Source organism: Passer domesticus, chromosome 4 (genome assembly GCF_036417665.1).
Source record: "Passer domesticus isolate bPasDom1 chromosome 4, bPasDom1.hap1, whole genome shotgun sequence".
NCBI classification, from domain to species: domain Eukaryota; kingdom Metazoa; phylum Chordata; class Aves; order Passeriformes; family Passeridae; genus Passer; species Passer domesticus.
The window spans coordinates 2,684,985-2,703,512 of NC_087477.1; the positions used below are offsets into that span (position 1 = coordinate 2,684,985).

Sequence of the window (18,528 nt, forward strand, 5' to 3'; positions counted from 1 at the left end):
GAGGGGAAAATATAGATGAGAATTTGAAGCTTCAATTTGTTAAAGCATGGAAATAAAATTTTCTAATGCAGTGTAGAGTGAGTTAGAAGAAATCCCATCAAGGGAAAGATATGTCATGAAGGGGTAACTATGAAAAGTCCTCAGTGTCAGCCCATCCTGGGCAGCAGCACTCTGGCACACTCTGTCAAGCAGCAGCAGCCAGCAGGCCCAGGGGAGGCAGCCCAGCACAATTCACCCCATGCCCCCCACGGCAGCGTCCCTGGGGCTGCTGCACTGCAGAGCTGGAGGAGCACCCCCTGAGCCAGGCAAAAATGGACCCAAGTCTCAGGGTTTAGGAGGTGACATTTCTTGAACTTGGCTTGAAGGAGAACAGAAGGGCAACAACGGCTCAGGTGTTCAATCACAAAACACCCCAAGGGCTCTCACATACAGGGACTCAATATCGTTGTCTTGGGGACAATGGAGGAATTTGTAGAATACTCTGCAAGGAAGAAAGGGGCATTCCCAGCCACCTTTGAGTGTTCCCAAATATTATCCTCCCTCAGACAATTTCATATCCTTTCCCAAGAGAAGATTATGGTCTTGTTGCTAACATGTCCTCTTTTTCAGCTGAATAAATAAATGGCAGGAAATTTAGGAAAATAACTAGACATCAAAGTCCCCATTGGTCTGTGCAGGAATCAACATCTGTGTCTCTCTAGAAAGACAGGTTGTGACTGACTAGTTTGGAGAAATCTACAAAACTGATAGCGATCCTGAAGGGACACTTGAACGGAATTTCTCTTTTTAAACCAATTGATGTACCTTGCCTCCAACGCTTTTCCATGTCTTTTACAAAACCCTTACAGAGATCTGGATCTTCCCCGGCTCATGACAAGGTGAGGCCATGATCTGCCAGCAGTCCTGGGAGCTGCTTCAGCTGACAGCTTAGAGCAGCCCATGGGCACTCCTCTGCAACCCTCCACAACAAGGTCATTTGGGGTGGAGGTTGTCCTCTACCCTTTCCATCCCTTAAGGCAAAGATTTTAAATTAACAAGTAAATCAGAAAACAGGCTTATTCTTGTCATAAAGAAATTCCATTTGCTACAATATTTTCTTAATATGTGCACAATTTTATAATAAAGGTACTGGGCTTCCATTCTCTACTGATAAGTTTCATTCAGTGGACAGAGCTAAGTCTTGAAGAGAAGAATTGACCAGAAGAAAGACTCTCCAAATATGATAAAACTGATGATAAGAGAAGGAGTTAACAATAATGCAACTTTTTTATTGCTAAAGTTCAATACTAAAGTCTCTAATCGTAGACTAACTAATCCTACATTTTTAACAAATAATCATCTCCTTATTACTAACTTGAAGAAACCTAAAAAGCTAATCATCTTTTAAAATAAAACAGCTGGAGCTCATAGATGATCCTTTGCTGAAGCAGAAGACTGGTGCCAGGACTCCAGGACTTGCTGCTTGCCAAATTCAGATACTCATTGCTGAATGTGGGACAGCTTTTTGTGGAGCTACTGCTCCTGTGGCACCTGCTCTTCATCTCGGAGTAGCTGGGGCTACCCTATGAAGGAGAAATCAAAAGAAAATCAGTGCATGCCAACATTTCTGCAGAGTTTAGAATTTCCTGACCTTTCCTACAAAATAGCCTTGAGGCACACTCAGCTAGTCCAGTCTGGTTTTATTCATGTAAAACAGAAAATATACACTGAGTTTATCTTTTGAGCTATTTTTCTCTGTGAGCACCACTCTTGAGGGAACATGGCAAACTGAGGCAGTTATAATGCAGACCAAAAAACAAACTCTAGACAAGTCAGAAACTACAACAACAAAAACCCAAAGCGCGTCAGCTCCTCAGGAGGGCAAAACTCATTAATGCTCAAAGCCACCGATGGGAGTCAAACCTTCTTCATTCCCTTCTCCCTCAAATCAACAGGTGTGAGGTTTATCAAGCTCATGATACAAATCCAAGATGAAGTGGCAATGAGAATAATAGATGCCACTTCCCAGCACTCTCACACCAATGCTTCTGCTCCTCTAGGCCTTAAGGTCTGGTTCTTATTGGATGAAAAAAACTCCCTCCACATCAGGCAGTTTTTCCTTCAATTCCTTCAAACCACCCTGAGATTAATATTTACAAGCAGTAAATTGCTAACAAGTTGAAATTCAGTAGCAGGACAGACAACAACTTGTGCCAAGGATGCATGCCAGGCCTGATACACCTCAGTAGTATGCAGGATAGTTTTGAAAAGAAAACCACAGATGCCTTTCCACATTTTGGGTGGTCCCGGAGCAATGTGAGCCGGGGCCCTGCCGCGCCTGCTCCAAAGGCCGCAGCTGCCCCAGAGCCCCAGAGCTGCAGGAGGCCTGGCTGCCCCTGCCAACACCACTGCCCTGACACAAGCTGTGAGCAATTTCCAGGGCTTTAGACCACACACACACTTCTCCCTCCCCTCCTGCAAATGCCATGAGGGGATGCAGCAGCACTGCTGCAGCTGAGCCTGTGCAGCTGCACTGCAGGAAGGGAGGGCCCGTCCGGGCCTCACCCACCTCGGTGTTCATCTCTGCACTTCCCCCCACCTGGCCCATCTCCTCCTTTACCTTTCTAGCTCCCTAGTTCACATTTACTTGTAAACAACATCTGTAGTATTAACTCTGAAATATGGTCTTGGTTGCACCAAAATTCGGGCAGAGGCTTCTCTTAATAATCAAATTTTACTCCATCATTGTCCACACTGGAGTTGGGAAAAGCAGCACATTAATACCTTCATTGAAATCCAAGGGACACTACTGCTTCAGCCTCCCCAGCTCTCTTCACATCTTTTTGGACATGCTAGTCCTCTACACAACTGCTGGCATTCTAGAACTCCAACATTTGTCTTTTTCTTGAACCTAAAGGGTGCAGGGGAAATGGAGCCCAGACTTGGAGACAGGGTGCTGGCTTTGACATCCCATTCTACAGGGATGGCTTTGACATCCCCATAGAATGGAATGTTAAAGCCAGCACCCAGGAAGAAGAGTGGCCACCAGCTGCTGCCTGGATGTAACTGGGCTACTGCTCAGTTCTCTGCTTCTTGCTCCTGACAGGACTGATAAAGCCAGAAGCCCAAGGCCGTATCTGCAACAACAACAAAATAATTCATTCTTCTATGATCACAATCAGGTTTTGCTCTCCATTCTAAAAAAGCAGCATCTGTGAATTGGCAAAGTTTTAAAATGCACTATTTTTAATTAAAAATAACTGTCAAACCTGGAAGACCTGCAGGTAAATATCTGCTCTTCTGCATTCCTACTTTCTCATCTTAGCACTTAGCAAGACCTTCTCCAAGTCTACTGCTAAAAGGCTTTGGGAAGTAGACGCTCCCTTCAGCAGCTCCAGCAAAGCTTCCCCAAAATGGGGATGCCAGGTAACTTTTGTCTAGGTCCCAATTACTGCTTGCACACACCAGGAAAAGACTCAGCTTTTGCTATCAAACACCCACATAATTTATTACAGAGGAACCTGGCTGTTTTGGAGTTTTATGCATTAAAAACAAGATTAATGCTTCACTATTACAACCCATGAGTACAGGATGTTGTGGTTGGTTGTGAATTCTCATCAGGATGAACACAGACACCAGTCACATGTCCAGAAACTCTTGTGCATTTAGGTACAGCTGTCTTAAATCCAGCAGGCTCACCCACTCCGCAGACTCAAAAGCTGTTGGCTAACAAGCCTTTAAACTTGTACAAGAGAGTTTCACAAGTGGTTACCAAGGAGCCCTTGCTGTTGCTCAGGGCCCTTCAGTCATCTCTCAGCTCCTCCCAAGGAGCTTCTCAAAGGTGCTGCCTCACGAGCCACAACACACGGCCACAAGCTCCCCACAGGCACAGCAAACCTCAGGGCCGGGGATGGAGTAGAACAGGACAGCCGTGCTGTGCCCAGGCAGAGGGAGGGAGGAGAGAAATTAAGGCAGAGGAGGGAGTGAGGGAATAGCACCATTCTGTAGGTGCTGTGTTTTGTCCAGCCATGTGGATAGTGCAGAGCTGGGGTCAACAATGAGAGTGACAGAGAGACAGAGGGAGAAGATAGCAAGAGGGTTCCATCTGCCCCAGCCTGGTGCAGCCTCTTATGCACAGGAGATTTCTCATGCAGTTCTGTCACACAAGCAGAGCCAGCCATTTGAGCCCTTCTCCAGGGAATGAGTTGAGGGTGGGGACTGAGCTCAAGTCTCCAGGCAGAGCAGAAAGTTGGATCAGGACAATGCTGCTCCACCCCTGCTGGATCCTCTCTTCTTATCATAACCTTGAGGTCACAGCAGTGTGTGGCAAAACATGCCTAGGCCTGATCCTGCACATTCCCATCACAGCTTCTACATCACCAGCAAGTCTGCTAAAATTTACTATACAATGCAGAATATTAAAAATGCACAAAATACCTGAGCAGGTCTTGCTGGAGCATCTGTCTCAGAAGGCCTTGGAGACGTTGCTTGGCTGCTGCTGGTGGGGTTCTGAGATGGAGCTGATTTTCTGTATGGATGGTCCAAGAGTTCATGTTACAAAGCCTAAATATCAACTGTCATAGTTCTTTCCTTGCAGGGAAAACAGACCTTCAGTGTCAGGACTCAAGGAAAAAACATGAAGCAGAGTTGAGGGAACTTTAGGCAGGACATCAGGAAAACATTCATGGCCCAGAGGGTGCTTGAGCACTGCAACAGGCTCCCCAGGCCAGTGGTCACTGCAGCAAGGGCTCAAGAACAGTTTGGACAACTCTCTTGGGCACAGGGTGTGATTCTCGTGGTGTCTGTGCAGGGCCAGGAGTTGGATTCCATGACCCTGATGGGCCTCTGCTGGTGCAGCATATTCTAAGAATCTAGGCTTCATTTCCCAGGGCTTTTTTTCTAAAAAGGCTCTTTTCCTTCCCCAAGAGACTGAACTTACCTAGAAAGTATTGACTTCAAACTCTTTCTTTCGATTTTACTGTAGCCAGGCCAATCACTCTGAAGGGTTTGAAACAGATGTTCCTTCAGACTAAAGGAATTCTCCTTTGCATTCACGTTGGCTACCTACAGGCAGACGTTTAGGAAAACAAATCTTCATTATACCTATATGCAAACTATAGAAATCTAAAGGAGCTACTTCAGCTGGGATGGCAGAACATGGCTCTCATTATGTTGTGAATGTCTGCAGCGTGAAAAAGCCCTGCCACTACCCTGGGCAAACACAGCAACAAACTTTGCAGGTTCAGGGAATGAGTTCTTAAAAGTCACTGTGGGATCAACTAAAACTGTATCGACGTTGAATTTGAGTCCTTTGCCTAGGCTCCAAAACTATTTTCTTAGCTAAAGAGGAAATAATCCAATTTAATATAATAATGCTTGCATAATTCAGCAACAGCACCATTCAGGTGCATGGGGAATATTTAAAAAGGAAAGAAGGAGCTACTGCATCTTTCCATGGGTGTGCCTCTGATGAAAGCCTATCAGAAAGAAATACCAGTGGAACTTACCTTGAAGGAGTATTGGGAAAGTCTCTAATTTGAACAGGTGAGGAAGTAGTAAAATTATGAACAGCAGAACAGCATGATGGAAGAATTGGTGGTACAAGCTCCATGATCTCACCTGCTGAAGGATCTTTCCAAGGGAATCCTTGTCCTTTGGCCTGACTCCATCTCTCTGCAGCCGAGCAAGTAACTCTGGCTCCTTGTAATCCCTCAGAGCAAGCAGATGAATCACCCTGTCCCTGTAGGGTCGGCCGTAAACAGCAGCGCAGCCGCTCCAGTCGATGTCTGCAAGTCTCATAGGCACCATCCTCTTCTTCTCAGGCACAGGACCTGGATTGTTTTGTTGGGCTCCTCTGACCTCTGCTTCTTCTCCTAAAGTGAGGGAAAACCAGAAACAGAGAGTTCAAATTGCAGGTTTGCAGAAGGCAAGGTAGTTGATTCCAAAGGATGCACCAAGAATGTTGAACCTCCATTGGCTGGGCATTTACAAATATAAAAGAATCCAAATAGTAAAGCATTAAAAAGAAACAGTTAGTAAAATGCCTGGTAAAGGAGTGATACTGGATGGGAGGTTTTAATGAAAACTTCTTTTTATGCATGGTGCTTTTATATGATTTCCCCAGTTTGTAAGCTCAAGCGTTGGCTATGTCAAGAATGGCATGGACAGTGGGAATATGTGCACTCTCAGCAAGTTTGCCAGCACCAGAGGCATGGGATGCCATCCACAGGGACCAGGACAAGCTTGGGAATTGGGGCCCTGGGAACCTCATTGGTTTCAACTAGGCCAAGTGCAAAGTGCTGCATCTCTGGGGTTGGGACATGCCCTGGCACCGAGGCACGCCTGGGGATGAAGGTGGGGAGGACTTGGAGGTGCTGGTGGATGAGAGGCTGGATATGGGCATAAAAACATATAGATATCCAGTAAAAAAATGAAATGGAAGCATATCTGAAAGGAGTCCATCAGTTTAATACCCTTTGCACTTGGATTGTGTGACTCCTTTTCTGCCTGGGTCCTGAGCTCTCTGCTCTTCTCTTTGGCTTTGAGCATGGCAAGCATTTCATAAAAATCCAAAGGATGGGATTTTTTTACCCTCTCTCATTCTGTTTACTCACCTTTGGACTTGGGAGTCTTCCCCTGCACCCTGGCAGACACTGGGAATCCAGAATGTGTCAGAACCTTATTTTTCAGTTGTACTTCGGTGGAAGCGGAAATGGATCTGACACTTGGAGACATGTTCAAAATTGAACAGGATGTGGAAGGCAGGTCCAAGAAAGAAGGAGAGTGGCCACCAGCTGCTGGCTGGACATCACTGGGCTCTTGGTCAATCCTCTGCTTCTTGCCCATCACAGGACTGAGAAAGTCAGAATCCAGAGGCCGTTTCTGCAAAGATGATCCCGATTAGTTTTCCTCCCATTCTGAACAAACAGCATTTCTGAACTGGCGATGGTTGAAAACACACCTTTCTTACCTAAAACAGCCTTTCAAACAAGGAGTGCTGCAGCTAAATATGTTCTCTATTTCATCCCTACTTTCTCACCCCAGTATTCAGCAAGTCTTTCTCCTAGTCTGTAGCTCAAAGGCTTTGGGACAAAGACACTCCCTTCAGCACCTCTATCAAAGGCTTCCCCAAAATGGGGAGCTCAAGTTGGTTTTATCTTGCTCCCTGTTTCTCCTTAGACACACCAGGAAAACACTCAGCTCTTGCTGTCACACACCCACATGATTCCCTAAAGCAGCCCCAAGGAGCCACCGGTGTGGTGCCGATCACAGCGTGTCCAAAGCAGACATGATAACAACAGAGGGAAGGCCCAGTCTGGCTGCAGGTCTCATTCCTGCTGTTCTCCAGAGGAAACCCTGGATCACAGCCTCTTCACTACCGAGCAAACACTGCTCCTATCCGTGCACATCAGCAGCTCAGAACAGGAGTGCCAGACACAGCTCTGTGCCTGCCTGCTGACAGAAATCCTGTGGGCAAGGAGGCAGGACTTAAGAGGATGCTGGGCCCTGCAACATTTCCTACTGTGGCTGGGAAAAGAGTAGGGAAAAACAGAGCTGTGTCCTCCCTCCTCTATTTAAAGAGTATTTTTAATCTTTAGGAAACTAACCTTTTCATGCAATGTTTTCCAAGATTCTTTCAAAAAGACCACGCTCTGATTTTAAGCCTAACAAGTCCGAGCTATTCCATGATGATTCAGAGTTCCCTCCTCTCACATGGGATAGTCTGAATCAAAATGGGAGCCTAAATGCTGCTTAGGACAGAAAAACAAGTTTCCTACAAATGCCTTATACTGGAATTTGTCCTTATTCTAGACTTCCCTTAGATTTCTCTTCAAACAGTAGCACTGGCATGACCGTGCATGTTTTAAGTACTAGAGCTGCCATATCATCAAGAACCCTGCACAGACACAGCCAGGTACCAGAAACATGTCCACATCTTGTCCTTAGCAGAGTTTCCTACGCACCATGAGAAACAAGTCATGTGTGCAAGCTTGTTGCAGGCTTTGACATTGCAACCATCTGGAAAACTATACAGGAATCCCATTGGAAGTACACGCCTCAGGTTCATACAATATAAAGAGAGCACTACTGCTTCATATCACAGCTTGGACACCAGGAGCAAGTGGGATAAAACATCATTCATAGTAGAGAATGTTTAAAAAATTCACAAAATACCTGAGCAGTTCTGGGTGGAGTATCTCCTTCAGAAGGTCCCAGAGATGGTGACTGGCTGGTGCTGGTGGAATTCTGAGATGGAGTTGGTTTTCTGTAAGGATGGTCCAACATTTCAGGTTACAAAGCAAAACTATCAACAGTTATCGTTCTTTTCTCACAGGGAAAACAGACCTTCATTTCCCAGAGGGTTTTTTGAAATGGTTGTTGTCCTGACTGAACTTACTGAGAAAGGGTCACCTCCAATGTCTGTCTATCTCTTTCAGTGTAGCCAGGCCAATCTTCCTGGATGTCTTTAAAGAAATGTTCCTTCAGGCTGAAAGAATTCTCATTTGCATCCAGGTTGGCTACCTAAGGACAGACATTTAAAACATAAATGTTCATTTCACCTAAAGGCAGACTATAGATGTCAAACTGATACTGCAAAGCTAAAGCAAAGGTGAAAAGAAATCATGCACCAGTTTTCCTGGACTTTTGTTCAATGTGAAGAACAATGCAGCTGACATGTAAGAGGTAACAATATTAAAGAGGTGTGGTCCATTTGGGCTCTAGAAATTGGGAGGTAAATAAATGCCAAAGTGCTGCAAGCATGGAGGAAATGGATGCTATGAAAACCTCTCCCTGCAGCAGGGATCCAGGTTTTTTGGTCTTTAACACAGCTTTGAGAGTCAAAGTCCCCTATGCCACAGCTCTCAATCTTCACCATTTGAAATACAAGGAGAGGCCAGGCTTTTCCTTTCTGTTTCCTTATCTTTTGAGTAAGACCTGAAGAACATCATCTCCATGGGCAAATCCATATTTTTCCACCCTCAGGAACACATTGGCTACCCTCTTGTTTCACCCAGCTGCATTGCCATGGCAGAGCACAGCCTGGGCCTCTAACGGGGCATGCTTTCACCATCCCATGAAGCTCCACAGGATGCTGGCATTTGTCTCTGCAAACAGAACTGCTTTTCTTTCTCAAGTGCTTGCTCAGAGGAAACTACAGGTTCCTATGGAACACTTGTGGGAGATAACCTACCTAGAGCTACACTTCAACAGCTAAAAAGTAACCAAGATACCCAGAATCAGGAATTTACTTCTTAAAAGCACAACTAAGTCTGTGTTGGAAGAGAAGGAAGGCTGTGAGTGTAAGAGCTCAGCAAATTCACCCTACTGGTTTTTCATCTATACCCAAAAACAATGCCACCTGCTGCGAAGTTAAGAAAAATGTGAATAATAGTTTTCAGGATGAAGTGCTGTTCACACAGCCCTTTCAGAATGCAAACCAGTACCTTGAGGCAGTTCACACTGCAAACATGAAACTACTCCTTCAAAATCTCCTTAAACATTGACAAGAAGAAAAGGGAAAGGAGATTTTTCCACCTCTTACCTTCTAAGGAGCTGAGCTTTGAAATCCTATAATCCCTTCTTTCATAGCTAAAAAGGAAATATTGCTGCATGATATGCTATTTAATGATAGCATAATTCAGTAACAGCCTACATGGACGGGGAATATGGAAAAGGAAGGAAACAGACACTGAATCCTTCCATAAATGTGAATTGTAGGAATGATAAAGAAATACCAGTGGAACTAAACAAACACCTGGAAAAGTTACTGAATAATAATAGGTGCCAAGGAATTTGAAGACTTGATACACAGGACAACAAAGAACCCCTGTGCTCAAAGTTGGGAACCATCTCTATCATGGAGGATTTTCCTGGAACACCCTCCCCTGGAAAGCAATCCCCACAGATCCCAGCAGCAGTCAAGTACCATCGAGTGGCCACCAAATCCCTTCAAGTGAAATACTGCCCTAGGCAGCTACCAAAATTCTCTCCTCTGAAACTTGTCCCAGGATTTTAAGGACCTCAACTAAGTGTTTCATCCAGTTGAGACTTTCACCCTCTGAAGTTCCTCCATGAAGCAGTTAAAGAGTCCAAGGAAAAGAGAGAGGATTACAAAAAGGCACGAGAAGCAAGCATGTTACAAAGAATTTATCATTGCCAGCCATTCTAGAAAAACAACAATGCCTCCCAAGTTTGGAAGGTTTCTTTCTTTCCTCACATGGGCTTGCCATTGGGGGGAACTGGGTAAAGCTGATGGAAAAATCTAAACCAGGAGCATTTCCCAAGCCTCTCATTAGTTTCTAATTGAAACCCTGAAGTAAGACAGCTGAGAGTTAGCATTGCTGGCAGCGACTCCAGGATCTCACCTCCTGAAGGATCTTTCCAAGAGATTCCTTGTCCTTTTGCACAACTCCCTCTCTTTCTAAGTGGGAAAGTAGCTCTGGCTTCTTGTAATTCTTGAGAGCCAGTAAATGAATCACCCTGTCTCTGATGGGTCGTTGGGAAACAGTCCTGGAAAGTCTCTGGAAGAATTTGGCAGGGTTCGTGGGCATCGTTCTCTTCCTCTCAGGCACAAGATCTGGAGAGCTGCATGGGGCTCTCCTGAGCTCTGGTATTTTCACTTCAGTAAAGGAAAAACAGAAAAAGAGTTGTCAAATGGGGGGTTGGGAGAAGGCAAGGAAGTTGATTCAAAAGGATGTACCGAGACTGCTGAAATTCTGTTTGTTCAGCATTGATAGATCAGTAAGAATCCAAACAGTAAAGCATTGGGAAGAAACAATCCTTAAAAATACCTGGTAAACGAATGATATTGGAGGGATGGTATTAATGAAAAATTACTTTTATGCATGGTGCTTTTGTATGATTTTCCCAGTTTGTAAGCTCAAGCAGTGAGCTATGTCAGGAATGGCATGGACACTTGGATTAAATGCAAGCTTGGCAAGTTTGCCAACACCAGAGGCATGGGATGCCATCCAGAAGGACCAGGACAAGCTTGGGAAGTGGGGCCCTGGGAACCTCCTGCGATTCAACAAAGCCAAGTGCAAAGTGCTGCATCTTTGGGGTTGGGACATGCCCTGGCACTGAGACACGCTTGGGGATGAAGGTGGGGAGGACTTGCAGGTGCTGGTGGATGAGAGGCCAGGCATGAGCTGGCACCGTGTGCCGGCAGCCCAGAAAGGCAACCGTGTGCTGGGCTGCACCAGGGGAAGCGTGGCCAGCAGGTCGAGGGAGGGGATATGACACACCAGGCACTGCTTTGAAACCAGGAACTCGTGCTTGGTGTCTGATGGAGACTCTCTGAGTCCTGGTGAGACATCCGGGAGCTTTGTCTCTCCCATCACACACACACAGACTGACCTTTCTTTACACGCTCCTTCAATCTTTCAATGTAGGTCAAACTTTTAATGCCTTTCTCCACTTCCTGTTCTTTGGACCATGCCTCTCTGATATGTGCCTGCAAACCTAATGACACAAACATCACACACTTCAATTACTTAGAACAAGGTAAACATGCCAGTTATTGAGTGGGGGCACTGCTGGTGTTTTGAGAAGCTCAATCCGATGTAGGTACAGAGACTTCCCACAGCATTCAAGCAAAAGACCTCCCAAAATGATACCCCTGAATGACTTCTAATGAAAATTACCTGAAACCATAACCAAGCATCAGGATGAAAAGTAGGTAAGAGTTCTTCACCACAGGGTAGTCAGGCATTGGGACAGGCTCCCTTAGTGGGCTCAGGGCACCAAGTCCAGCAGAGCTCATGAAGCATTTGGACAAGGTCCACAGGTACCTGGTGGGATTCTTGGGGACAGAGCTGCACTTGCATGTCCTTGTGGATCCCTTCCAAATCACATATTCTCTGATTCTGTGACAAACACCAGTCCCAAACTGATACTGCATGGAGCACGTTGCAAAGGCACGCTCTACCCTATCAGCAACCAGAGCTGTCTCACCTGAGATTCTCTGTGCCAGCCCAAAGTAGAAGTGGCCCCAAGTTCCACAATCGTCTCACTACTGCCAGTCCTCAGACCCCAGTTACTGAATGTTAAATATTCCCTTAGGATTTACGTAGACCACCACCAAGAATCACACAAATCTTCATTCACATGTGAAACAGAATGTCCTGAATGAGGAATTCAGAAGTTTAGCGTTGTCTCTCCAAAAAGCCACCAAGGGTGCTGCCTTAAAATGCTCTGCACTAGGCTAAGGCAGAGCAAGAGCTGCATGTGCAGGGGCAGAGATGTCCCTGCAGGCAGGTGACTGCAGCCACAGCCAGGTGAGAGCCTGTTTTTCTCAGGGCAGCTGGCTGTACCTGGCTCAGCTCACTGCTGCAGGCAGCACCACGGAGTGCCTGCAAGGGGAATGTGCACCTGGTGTCTGCCTGGAGCCAGGCTCCTTGGGGAAACAGCACTCAGAACAGGTTAACAACAAATGGCAGCCCCTAAGCACATTGTGCTTTGTGGGAAGTGATGGAATCCACTGGGAAGATGACACCAATGCCTTCCTTCCAATTTCCTTGAAAAGAACCCAACACAGTAATATGATAACAGTGACTTATTAATGACCAAGACCAAAAAAATTAAATAAAGCATGGTTCTCCACAATGACTTTATGGAAATTCTCCATGCGACTTCCTCTCAGTCATTTTTTCTTTCAATTTGCAATTAATTCTTATGGATAGGCACAATGCCTAGGTACTCCAAAATCTAATTGTAAATCAAAAACATTAGCTACCAAAACTGTGAATTTAAGTGCATAAGGTGGTCCAAATCTTGACCTCCATGCTCCAAATTCCAGCCCATCAAGGAGTATGGGAACAAGGAAGGACTGGCAGGCTTTCTCAGGGGAAAACAAACCAGTGCCTGAATGAACTGACAAGAGACTGCAAGGCTGACCTGAGGCCAAACCACCTCCAGCTGAGAGCTCTGAACACAAGAGATTCCCTCTCCCAAAAATATGCTGCAAAAATGAATTGCCAAGGTGAAAATCTTACAGACATTGAGCAAAATATGAAAGGCAACCATACCTCCAAGTGGGTTATACAATTTGACATCCTGCACACTTCCATTGTGCGACACCTCGCTGGCATTTGGCTAAAAGGAAGAAGAAATTTTCTGTAAAATCTTCAGCCTACTCTCCATCACTGCTGATTAACTAAGCCCTTCATTTTAAACAAGAGCTGCACTTGCAAAGGTTTGCTGTTCCATCACTCAAAAGGGCTGCTTTGACACAGTTCTCCCTCTGAAAGCAACCAGCTACAAAAGTGCCCTGAGAGAGTGACCCTCACTTAGCCTCTAATGCAGCCAAGCCTTCAAGTAGCAGGTCATCCTTTCCCAATTGCTGGAATTTATAGGCACAGGCTTCCCCTGAAATCAAGTGCCTGAGTACAGTTGAACTGGTCAGTGCTCAGCTAACAATCCAGGTGAGAGTGGTTCACAAAAAGATTAAGAATTCAGAGCAGGACCCAACACTGGGATTTATCTGGCACTATGGAAGTACATCGTAGAGTCAGCTCCAAGAAGAATTTCATCTGCATGAGGTGAATTTCGACTCTCAAGAGGCATGAAAACCCTTTCTCTTTTCCTCAGCTCTAGATGCAATTCTTCATAGATGTGAAGAGGAAAGAGTTTCTCCTCGGTAAGTCAGATATACCAAATTTGGGTTACTTGGCTGATCTCATAATTTAGTACAGAAAGTGTCACATTCCAGTAGAACTTAAAAATCTCTAAAATGTTTTTCAGCCTAAGTACATTTTTTAACAAAAACAACTACTGCCATCCAACTGCTTCATTCTGAAGGCACAATTGGCTGAGATAAAATCTAAAAAGGTATGATAAATGGACTGGAAAATGTGGACTAATTAGCATGAGAAAGGAGACATCAATCCCAAATAGAGGATAGCATATTACTTAGTGGAATTGTACTTTAGAACCAATTAAGGTTAATTTCTATGTTTGCTAAAACTGTATCAAAGAGTGGAAAAGCTTTGAAAATGATGTGCATGTGGCTGGAGTTCTCCACTAGGCATCACAGCTGGGAATATACTAATACATCCTCCTAATACTAGAAAATACTGTCAGAGAGTTTCCTTTACCCTGACATGTTCGGTGAGTGCAGTACAACGTGGAACAATGAGAAATCCATGCATTTTGGCCAAGAGCCATGCCCAGGCATGAATTTCCCAAGTGTCCCAGCATGGAGAACATGTGACTTTCACTGGCACCTCCTCAGTGTCATCACTGAGTGCCACATCCACCAGAGAACCTCCCACATCCACTGGCACCTCCTGTGTGTCATCCCTGTGAGTGGTTCCCACCTGGGCAGCTGCCTCCAAGGGGCCCTGGAGCAGCCGTGGGGCCCCAGCCCTGCCCAACAGGTCCCGCGGGCTCAGCAGCACCTGACACCAACACCATGGCCAAGCCCCCACCCGCTGCCAGCCCGCAGAGCCCCACAGCTGCCCCTCACCTCTTGGTCCTGGGGCCTCTGGGTCACCCTGACGGGCACGGCAGTGCTGCTGGGGGCCCTGCGGGACGCAGCGCGCGCTGGGGCCCTGCGGAACACACTGGATCCTGCCCAGGCCCGCAGCTCCGCCATCCCGCTCTGCCTCGGCTGCTCCCGCTGCCACAGACACTGATCCTGCTGCAAAGGCTGCAAAATGCAAAATCCTTCTTAGCAAAATGTGTTCCTGGATGTTTGGCCTTGGTGGCTTTCAAGGCTCATCAAGAAGAAGGGAGATCACCCCCATGAAACAAGAAGCAGCCACCAAGCTCAAAGGGATGGCCCGGCCTTTGAAAGGCAGGTTACTTGTTGGCTCAATTGCCTTGGTGAGGTGCAGGGCTTGACAGCCTTCAGTGACCTCGACACAGGGGAGGTTAGCAAGGCTTGGGAAGAACGATGCACCTCTGATGGTGGACACAAAGAATGCAGGATTTATGGGCACAAGGACATTTGGCAGAACCCCCGAGAAAAGGAACAAACTGATGAAGCCAACACAGCAACTGTGCTGCATCAGCTGTGACAGGGTAAAAGGCCATTCCAGCAGGAGCAGACCATGGCCACCCACTCCAGAAACCTCACTGTGAATAAGGGGGAGACTGAGCATGCAGACTATTGACCATGAGAAGTGAGAGGAAATTACCCAACAGCAGACATAATACTAATTATGAAAAGAACTAGGAGACTTGCAGTCAATGAACACTAATTCCTTTCTTTGCTCAATTGTATAAATACTAAGACACTCTGGTTCTTGTGGTGCTGGCTTTGTGAATTTGCCCCTGAGCCCCCCCTTTCTGCCCAGAGCTGTAAATAATTACCTCCACTCAGTGTGTGGATCGGCCTCTTGAACAACGAGTGCTGGAACCACCAAAGCTGGAACAACACTCGCTGTCCCTCTGACACCTCCGCTCTGGCTGCAGCCGCCGAAGGGTCTGAGCGGTCCTGCCGTGTGCCGGTGACAATGGCCACGTGTCCTTGGAAACGGGGAGTTCCATGTTCCAGGCTGGGCGGGATGTCACTGAGGAGCGGGACGTGTCACAGTCGGGGCAGAGGGAATTCACAATGGGCACAGGTGGGGAATGCCCTGCCTGGCCCATGACTGACTCAGCTCATTTCCAAGTGCAGAAAGGGGCACTCCACCAACCCCAGGTGCTGCAGCTGTGCAAACCAGGCCTAGTGAAGGGTTTCTGCTCTAACGTGCTGCACTTGGCTCTCACGGAGGCGAAGGAGCAGCTTAACACCTCTCACCAGGGCAGCAAGGTGCAGCCCTCCCAGCACTGGGTGCTCCTGTCCTGGGCCCTTCAGTCTGTGAGGCTTCCAGCACGTACACGGTCACTCAAACATCATCTCTTTGACAAAATCCCCCAACCTTTCCTCATCCCAGTCCCCTAAAAGGAAACAAGCCAGCAGCATGCCCAGGCCCCCACAGCCTCTGCAGGAGGAGCTGACATGGAAAGGCCAGTGCTGGCCCCGAGCAAAATTCTAGGCTGACATTTGTGCTGACTGCAAGTGGCCATTGAAGTTATTGACACATGTAGAAAAACATTTTATATTCAATTTATGATGGTTTTATTGTCATTTCCCCCATACCCAAGATTAGTCCAGATTTCAGTCAGCTGGCACCAAAAATAAGTGCTAGCCATAAGTTGTCCAGGCATTACAGGGAGAAATAATAAAGCATGTAGGTTAAAATGTGTTGAATATTACCATCCAAAGTTCATTTTCAATGATATCTTGTGTTAGTTTTGAAGTCCATGTCTATATCTACCCATGTCTCATCTCCTGGCTGCCACACTCACAAGGACAGTGTAGTCTGGGGACACAAAGGGAGGAATCAATTTGTCAAACACCAGAGCCCAGATCTGTAAAAGAACTGCGTGCCTTTTTGGGAATGACTGGTTTGTGTTGATTATGGAGCCCCAGTTAGGGACTGTTGGAAAAGTCTTTGTATGAACCATGAAAGGAATCCATGGAGGTTGTTACACTGGACTCGAATGTCCAACAGCCTTTCCATACCTTTTAAAGGTTATTGATGACAACCCCTGCTCTGGAGTTACCAGATTTGATGGAACCCTTTGCACTGTTCATCCATGAGTGCCTTTGCCCTGCACAGTAGCCCCATATTTAGCTCAAAGAATGGGAACGAAGGAAGAAACCCTGTGGTATTTTGGGCGTATTTCTCAAAAAATAACTAAAAAATGTACTCAAGGCATGGTCAGTGCACCTCAGAGCAGGAACCACCATGGTCCTGATTGATAGAATATACTTGAAAATAAATGGGAAAGAAAAGTGATAGTTTATGTGCCCAACATGGTTATGTCTGGTTCAGCACAAAAAGGAGGTCACTGGTTATCCCTGAACAGAAACTGAAAGTAACAGGTGGTACTCCTGGAACAAAACACGTGGTGCTAAAGACAGCTACTGCCTTGAGCCCTGAGTAAAGGTTACAAATTGCTGGATTTGTTACAAGAATGCTGGTTGATTTGATATCCAGCAATCTGGCATATCATCAGTCAGAAAAAGGAGTGTAAGAATGGGAGAAGACTAGAAGTCCCCACTCTAGGTGGGACTGGCTTTCCTCATGGCTACCAGACCTTTAAAGGCTTACAGAAGTATTTCTAACCCGTGCTGGAATTGTGACTGTTTGCATTTTTTTCTGTGTGATAATTCATTGTATTTCAGCTTTCATGAGATGGTTTGCAAATATTTGTAATAACAAACATTCTTATCCTAGAAAAGAAAATTAGTTTTAGAAGTGAGACTTCCAAGACAAATCTTGAAAGGATCTCTGTGAGGGATTGTTGCAAATAGCTTATGAGGGAGGAGTGGGTAGTGGAACACTGAAAGCTCTGAAACCCTCTATGTCCCAAGCCAAGCCAGAACAACACAGTTTCTTCAAGAACACATTCTGCTGCTCAGACAACCAAGATGAAAATGACTACTATATGGAAGACCACAATGAAAAGTCAACAAAAGGCCAAAAGCTCAGTGAACACCCAGGGTCTCTAAAGATCCCCAGTAGACCCTCAGAAACTAACTGTGCAGACTCCAGCAATTTATACATATTTAATGATTTCTGAGAAACGGAATGCCTGTGTGCTGCATACTGCAGTAAAGCACAGCAAGCTCACCCCAAAGTGTGCGTGTCCCCGCGGTGCCTGTGCGCCAGCAGCAGGTGTCACTTGGGGTCTGCCCGGTATCTGCGTCTCTCTGCTCCCCCAGGGTTTCCCTGGCTCAGGAGATCCCCCGTTCTCCACGCTTGACTGCTCCACTCTTGGCTGTGCCTCTCAGAAACAGGGCTCCTATTGCATGAGTGAATGCCTTGAGAGCCAGCCCCTCCAACACTTTCTTTGTCCTTGCTGCACATGTGCCTAGAGCAACATGTGGGTCACCTTCCTGCCACTTCAGCATGTGCAGAACTGCACTTAAGTGCCACTTCTGTTCAAAGTTTTCTGGAGGCAAAAAGGGAGCTGGGGCGGGGCAGAGGGGCTGATGTCAGTAAGTGAGAGGTTGTCCTCAAGTCCCTTTTGCCGGGGCAGATGCCACGGGGGTCTGTCACCCAGAGCAAGAGCCAGGACCCGCAGGAAGGATCCTGTGTCCTGGATCCGGCCAGGAGGGTGATCTTTGCAGCAGCTCGGAGGAGCACGGCCAGGACCTTGGGGTAACTGGATACCACCTGCCACGTGGCAGGGGCAAATGGAAGGGTTTGTTCTTCCTCCACCTGTGTGCTGCAAGTCACGGGCTGTGCCAAGTTCTGTGTGGAGAACGATCACGTGTGACTCGTTCGCGTCTTGTATGCTCTCCTTTTAGTGTTGTTATTACCGTTTGTGTTCTTTTTTCACTGCTCTTTCTAGTAAATTGTTCTTATCTCAACCCGTGATCTTTACCTATTTGTGCTCTTCTCTCCATCCTGCCACAGGGAAAGTGGTGGGGAAGTCAGTGAGGGGCACGTGCTCTGAGGGGTATCAGTGTGAGCACTCAACTGGGGAATACCATTCCTACACTGCAACAATGTGGAAAACTCAGTTTCCTAAGGTACTTTCCTTGGATAG

The 18,528-nt window shown here is 46.5% G+C and overlaps 1 protein-coding gene across 1 annotated transcript; it reads right to left on the minus strand.

Moving 5' to 3' along the window:
- Positions 1–985: 985 nt before the first annotated feature.
- LOC135298373 (RNA polymerase II elongation factor ELL2-like) lies at positions 986–14,473 on the minus strand. Its single transcript, XM_064415938.1, has 11 exons — positions 14,447–14,473; positions 13,008–13,074; positions 11,338–11,442; positions 10,347–10,600; positions 8,378–8,502; positions 8,155–8,245; positions 6,594–6,861; positions 5,599–5,852; positions 4,919–5,043; positions 4,417–4,507; positions 986–1,562 (listed from the first exon to the last, which is right to left on the minus strand). The coding sequence occupies exons 4-11, from the start codon at positions 10,530–10,532 to the stop codon at positions 1,377–1,379; spliced, it is 1,326 nt and encodes a 441-aa protein (XP_064272008.1). The 5' UTR covers positions 10,533–10,600; positions 11,338–11,442; positions 13,008–13,074; positions 14,447–14,473; the 3' UTR covers positions 986–1,376.
- Between the last annotated feature and the right edge of the window lie 4,055 nt (positions 14,474–18,528).